This window comes from Brassica rapa, unplaced genomic scaffold (genome assembly GCF_000309985.2).
Source record: "Brassica rapa cultivar Chiifu-401-42 unplaced genomic scaffold, CAAS_Brap_v3.01 Scaffold0721, whole genome shotgun sequence".
Lineage (NCBI taxonomy): Eukaryota > Viridiplantae > Streptophyta > Magnoliopsida > Brassicales > Brassicaceae > Brassica > Brassica rapa.
Window position 1 is genome coordinate 1,586 of NW_022610661.1, and position 6,449 is coordinate 8,034.

The following is a 6,449-nucleotide window of genomic DNA, read 5'->3' on the forward strand; positions in this document are numbered from 1 at the left end:
TATAGTTTCTTGTTAGTATTTTTTAGGATGTGAAGAAAGAAGAAGAATAAACAAAAAATAAAATTATTGCTTTGGATTCAACTCATCTTTACAGAAATCTCGAATACAAAAAAAAAAAAAAAACGCAGAGACAACGAACAAAAGAAAATGCATAGTGGTTGTTTGACATTGATATACATTTTTATAACATTACTGTATTATCCTTTTTGTGACTAGCACAGCACTCATGTGTCTCAGTCCGTACAATTAATGTTATTCGTTTTTTCCTTTTTCTGTTGTTACTGTTTTAATCATGTTTCCCATATGTGGAATTATATATTTTGTATTGTACTGGTTAGATTTTTATTCGAACTAAAATTAATAGAAATTTGAATTTAGTTACCTCGTTAAATTATCTTACACCACCGTAAAAAAAATTAAAATTTTACGAATACATTTTAGGAATACGAATATACGGAAATGAATGTCTTAAACCATATTAAGTAATAATTAAATGTCTATAAACCACACAACAACGCTTTCATTACACAACCCCTCTCTCTCTCTATAGAATCCCACTGCTTTGCTTTTCCTCTTCCCTCTGTGCTTTCATTCATTCACCTCCTCTCTCTATCTCTCTCAAATGGTTTCAGCTACTTCAGTCATAGCCTGGTCTATTTCTCTTCACTTCACTTCTAAGAAGTTTCGATTTTTGAGTCACTCTTGCTAAAACTTTGGCTTCTCTCTCTCTTACCATCTTTTTTTTTTAATCTTTTGGCAGGGGCTCAGGAGAAGATGGGCAACTAGGAATTGGTAGCAACGAAGAGAAGGAATGGGCTTGTGTCGTTGAAGCTCTCGAGCCTTACTCTGTTCGCTCTGTAGTCTCCGGTAGCCGTAACTCCCTCGCCATTTGCGATGATGGAACGGTAATTATCCTAATATCATACATTTGGCTTTATTCAAATGAGAGTTTCTCGTGTTATAATTGGTCTTTATGCATTCTGGGATATGTTTTATAGCTATTTTGTGCCCAAAACAGACCTTTAGAGTTTGGTTTTATTATAATAATAAGTTCTTGTAAGATTTAACGGCATCAATCATAACTGATGAAGCTCTCTGTCTTCGTCTTCTCTTGTGTGAAAAGTCTTCTACGCTCTGAATCTTGATTTAGAAGTTGGTCTATAATGTTAAAAGTTGTTGTCTTAATTCAGTAGTTTGAGTGACTATATTCAAGGTTTAAAATAATAACTACACTGATACAGATGTTTACATGGGGCTGGAATCAAAAAGGAACATTAGGACACCCACCAGAGACTAAGACTGAAAATATCCCTAGTCGTGTTAAGGCTCTTGCCAATGTCAAGATCACTCAGGTCTCTCATCTTTTTCTTTCAACTTAATTTTATCAAATGGAGCTACCAGTTTTACCATTGAATGTGTTATGTGTTTTCTAATGGATGATAACAGGCAGCAATTGGTGGTTGGCATTGTTTGGCTGTTGATGATCAAGGCCGAGCCTACGCGTGGGGTATAACACTTTAATGCTATTTTGTTTTCTTCCCTCTATCTGTTTTTGTTTGGTGGTGTGTCAAAGTCATATTATTATAAAAAAAATGATTACACGTAGGTGGGAATGAATATGGACAGTGCGGTGAAGAGCCTCTAAAAGACGAGATGGGTAGACCCGTTCGTAGAGATATCGTCATCCCTAAGCGCTGTGCCCCTAAACTCACGGTCCGACAGGTATAACCAACACGTGTTTTTTTTAAAATATCTTTGTCTCTTCCTCAACGTGTTTATATGTGGATGATACTAATCCATCTTCTTATTAACAGGTTGCTGCAGGTGGTACTCACTCAGTGGTTCTGACACGTGATGGTCACGTGTGGACTTGGGGTCAACCCTGGCCTCCCGGTGACATGTAATACACAAGAATCAAAACTCTTACACAACAATGCCATTTTGTGCATTCTTGGGATATTACTTATTTGTTGTATTTTGTTTTTTTTTGTAGAAAACAGATATTTGTTCCGGTGAGAGTTCAAGGACTTGAGAATGTGCGTCTTATCGCTGTTGGTGCGTTTCATAACCTGGCGCTTGAAGAAGATGGGAGGCTAATGGCATGGGGTAATAACGAGTATGGACAACTTGGAACCGGTGATACTCAGCCAACACCTCATCCTGTTCCTATCCAAGGCCTTGATGGTCTCACTTTGGTTTGTTTTCTTTCTCTTCCTCTTTTTTTCTACAAATGCAATAAGCTTTTCAACAGCTTATATTTCTTTAAACACATACTTAGGTTGATATTGCTGCGGGTGGATGGCACTCAACCGCTTTAACCGATAAAGGAGAGGTATTATAATTCATCTTACTTCTCATTCTCACCATGTGCTAGATCCTCATTTTCATCTGGTTGGACTTGTAATGTGTAGGTGTATGGATGGGGAAGAGGAGAACATGGAAGACTAGGGTTTGGTGACAATGACAAGAGCAGCAAAATGGTTCCACAGAAAGTTAATCTTCTAGCTGATGAAGTTATCATTCAGGTACTAAAAGAATCTTAACATCTCTAACAGAGGATTAAACTTTTAATGATCAATAATCTTTTTACTAATAGGTTTCTTGCGGTGGAACACATTCAGTTGCTTTGACAAGAGATGGCAGAATCTTCTCGGTTAGTACCTTGTAAACCAAGAAACCTACTTTTAGTTATACTTTCAAAACAAAGAGAGATTCGTTCTTCTGATTATCTTTTGTGAGCAGTTTGGTAGAGGAGATCATGGAAGACTTGGTTATGGAAGGAAAGTAACAACGGGGCAGCCATTGGAGTTGCCTATAAAGATTCCTCCACCTGAAGGAAGCTTGAATCATGCTGATGAAGAAGAAGGGAAATGGTTAGCTACATCGATTGCTTGCGGTGGACGCCACACTCTTGCTATCGTTGAATGGAAGTCCGATGATATTTGATCGTTATAATCTCTATGGTCAACTTACGAAGAGAGGAAACAAATATTGATTCATAGGAAGAAAGGCAAAAGGAGAGTATGTTTCTATAAGGAGAAACACATGTTTTATCATTTCATATAACTTTTTCCCTATAAATAATCTTTTAGATTAAATTAAACTTTGATTTCCAGGGATTTTTTTTCAAATATATAAATTTGATCAGCCAATATTTTATTAGACTCTTTAAGTTTTTGCTTATATAGTGGTTTACTAATTTAATCTAATATTCTTATTGAATTTTTTTTTTTCAAGTTTTCTGTCCTTCATACATGTATAGTGTTCACAATTAAAAAAACAGATGTTTATTAACTATATATGGAGGAAATTACATAAAAATCAGGGGAATAACATCAGAAGCAGCAGGAATGAGAATTAAAACCCTTCCAAATTTATTAAATAACTCAAAAGAGAGGATTTTATTAGAAAGTAAAATTGAAAGTTGTTTAGGTGTTCTTGTTCAAGCCAGTTTTGTCCTTCACCACTTCAGCAGCTCCTTGTGCCTTCTGCTTCATCTGTTGCCCAGCCTGCGTTTCACATTTTACGGTCAGGACCGTATATGTTTTGTTTTTGTAATGTAGGTGTGTATATATATACATGTTTTGAATTTGGTCTAATTTTTAATAGTCATGTTCTTTGAAAAACGAGAGATTGAGAAAACTAACATGTTGCATGGAGTCTTGAGCTGAAGCAGCAGCATCTTTGGCCTTGTCCATAAGACCACTTGCCTTCTCCTAGATTCACACATTTGAACATGTTCAATAGATAGATTTTCCCAAACCCCGTTTAGTGAAAATAAGACTATATATATGCATGTATAAAAGAGAATCATAAGTATTGACTGCAAGAGTTAACCTTAGTCTGGCCAGTGGCTTGGCCTGCTTGGTAGCTTAGGTTTTGCTTGTCTGACATTTTCTTTCTCTCTCTGTTTTTGCTTAGAACTTAATCTTGATGCGTTGATTGATTGTTTTGTGTTTGATGATGTAAGAATGTTGAGTGTTTGGTTGCTATTTATAACCCAAAGGGACGTGATTGGGTATCTCCACGTGTTGAGCACACGAGGATTGGTCCGAGAATGTTGCATCCGTCGGTAGCGTGGCGCATTTACGTGTTAGTTTACCGTTTGACCAGGACATAAAAGGCTTCTTACGTACTTGGTTTTGCTTGATCTGTGATCCGGAAAACAAGTCAAGTGATTCATCTTTCTAGGAAAATCACACATCAGGTACGACATCATCTCTCATCTCAATAGCTTCTCATAGAGCAGTAGATGTTCCTCTATTGTATCAAAACGTCGAAAAGGTTTCTTATAAGCGTAAGGATCCAAATTATGCCTGGAAAGGAGGTAAGAGTTTTTGTGGAGCAGGGGACATTATTGAGAGGGAACATGAGGCAAGTCTTAATGTAGGCAGTATACGAAGTTTTAGTAACTTAATTGTTAAAAAGTTAGAATAATGCTTATGTACCATGAAAGATAGTTTAACACACATTAATAAAAATGTATAAAGTAGTTAAGAATTTTTAAACAACATTCATGAGTATAAGCTTTAATATACAGCGCATTTTTTTTTTAACACTGAATTTCATTGATTAGACCACAACAGACCTTCCCACAACAAGGGAGGTTGAGAAACTGGTATCAAACCTCAAAGAGGACAAAATGCGGAAAAACAACAAATAATAACTAAACAAAACAGAAGAGACTACCACTAGGCAGCAAAGAAAAAGGCCACACAGGCCTGGAGAAACATCAATAAGGGAGAGCGTTTAGAAGGGGGAGTCCTTCAGGAGGCAGCTCTTACAGCAACAGGGGCGGAGGAGTAGAAACCCAAAGTCTTGGTCAAAGCTTCTTTTTGCAACAGATTATGCAACCACAGAGGCCCACCAGACGCCACATACGATTGATGCCTATTGTCTGAGGTTACACTAGTAGCAATCGAAAGCACTGGCATGTTCCGCAGAGTTTTAACAAAATCCACACTCCAGGACTGGAAACCATTCAGGCGCTGGAGAATTAGTAATATGAGAACCTGATGCTGGGGATAGTGGTGTGGTTGCAAAAGAGCCCGACGAAGATCCAAAGACGAGGATTCAAAGATTATTTTATCCAGATGATGACTTGCGAGAGACTCCACAGACCAGAGGAGAGTATTCAGCTCAGCCTCTAAACCAGATGAAAAACATGGAAAAGCACGACGACTATGCATCACCACCCTACCATTCTCATCTCTCAACAACCAAGCTGCTCCACTTAAAACCGCATTCTCCAACCAAGATGAAGCCAGATTGCATTTCAACCAAGAGGGAGGAGGATGAATCCAAACCACATTCCCATGGGAGACCGTTGATTCAGGAGGATCCAAAATCTTGCTAGGAGCCTGAGTTTCTCTCCAAATTTCAGCTTCCATAGTAGCTTTCTCAAAAACAATAGCAGGATCTTTCCTAGTTTGCTCAAAACAAAATTCATTCCTTGTTTAATCAAAACTTCAATGTTTCTGTAGGGTTAACCCTCATATTTTGAAAAAAAATAAAAAAATATGATAATATTGTTTTGATGTAAAGATGTATCATGCACTGATATAGGATAATGGTCAAACAAGTTTGGAACCTTTGTTGTCTATGTTTCTGTATATAATATCGACTTCATATTGGTTAGTCTACTAATTAAGGCGGTATATAAAATTTTATTAAATTAACTGTTAAAAATTAGAACGATTTCCATGTAACACTAAAGCGAGTTTAACATACATTAATACAAATGTAAAAAGTGGCTAGAATTTTTTTTAACAACACTAAAAAGTATAAGCTTTAGTATATAGAACACTTAAGGAAAAACTCAATATTTTCGTAAGGGTTAACCCACAAATTTTGAGAAAAACTCAAAATATGACAATTTTGTTTAAATGCATAGTTGCATCATACACTGATGTATGATGATGGAAAAAAGGGGTTTGAAACTTTTTTTGTCTCCGTTTCTCTAGAGAACGAAGATTTCATAGTCGTTAGTCTTTCTGATTTAGGCAGTATATGAAATTTTATTAAAGCAATTATAAAAAAAATTAGAATAATACCCATGTAAAATGAAATAGATTTTAGAATACTTTAATATAAATGTAGGATATAGTTAAAAAGTTTTAAACAACACTTAAGAGTATAAGCTTCGGTTTATAGAAAATTTAAAGAAAACTTAACATTTTCGTAGAGGTTAACCCATAGATTTTGAGACATTTACCAAAAACTCAATATTTTTGTAAAGGTTGACACATAGATTTTGAGAAAATTTCAAAAATACGAAAAATATTGTCTTAATGCGTAGTTGCATCCTGCACTAACATATGATGATGTTCAAAGAGGTTTGGAGCCTTTGTTGTCTCTGTTTTTCAAGAAAATTGTGATTTTATAATGGTTATTCCATCGATTTAGGGAGTATTATGAAGTTTTACGAAGTTTTACTAAATTAATTGATA

The 6,449-nt window shown here is 35.9% G+C and overlaps 3 protein-coding genes across 3 annotated transcripts; 1 reads left to right on the forward strand and 2 right to left on the reverse strand.

Moving 5' to 3' along the window:
* Positions 1-439: 439 nt before the first annotated feature.
* LOC117130855 (ultraviolet-B receptor UVR8-like) lies at positions 440-3,172 on the forward strand. The gene is made up of 11 exons (XM_033283459.1): positions 440-651; positions 761-905; positions 1,242-1,352; positions 1,447-1,507; positions 1,607-1,722; positions 1,815-1,900; positions 1,994-2,195; positions 2,279-2,332; positions 2,412-2,525; positions 2,597-2,653; positions 2,743-3,172. Exons 1-11 carry the CDS (start codon positions 623-625, stop codon positions 2,944-2,946), a joined length of 1,179 nt encoding a protein of 392 aa, XP_033139350.1. The 5' UTR covers positions 440-622; the 3' UTR covers positions 2,947-3,172.
* Positions 3,173-3,271: 99 nt separating this feature from the next.
* LOC103843323 (stress-induced protein KIN2) lies at positions 3,272-3,965 on the reverse strand. Its single transcript, XM_009120039.2, has 3 exons — positions 3,838-3,965; positions 3,648-3,716; positions 3,272-3,509 (listed from the first exon to the last, which is right to left on the reverse strand). Exons 1-3 carry the CDS (start codon positions 3,892-3,894, stop codon positions 3,429-3,431), a joined length of 207 nt encoding a protein of 68 aa, XP_009118287.1. The 5' UTR covers positions 3,895-3,965; the 3' UTR covers positions 3,272-3,428.
* Positions 3,966-4,766: 801 nt separating this feature from the next.
* Positions 4,767-5,390, reverse strand: LOC103844855. The gene has a single exon (XM_009121682.2). The coding sequence runs from the start codon at positions 5,388-5,390 to the stop codon at positions 4,767-4,769; it is 624 nt and encodes a 207-aa protein (XP_009119930.2).
* Positions 5,391-6,449: the final 1,059 nt, after the last annotated feature.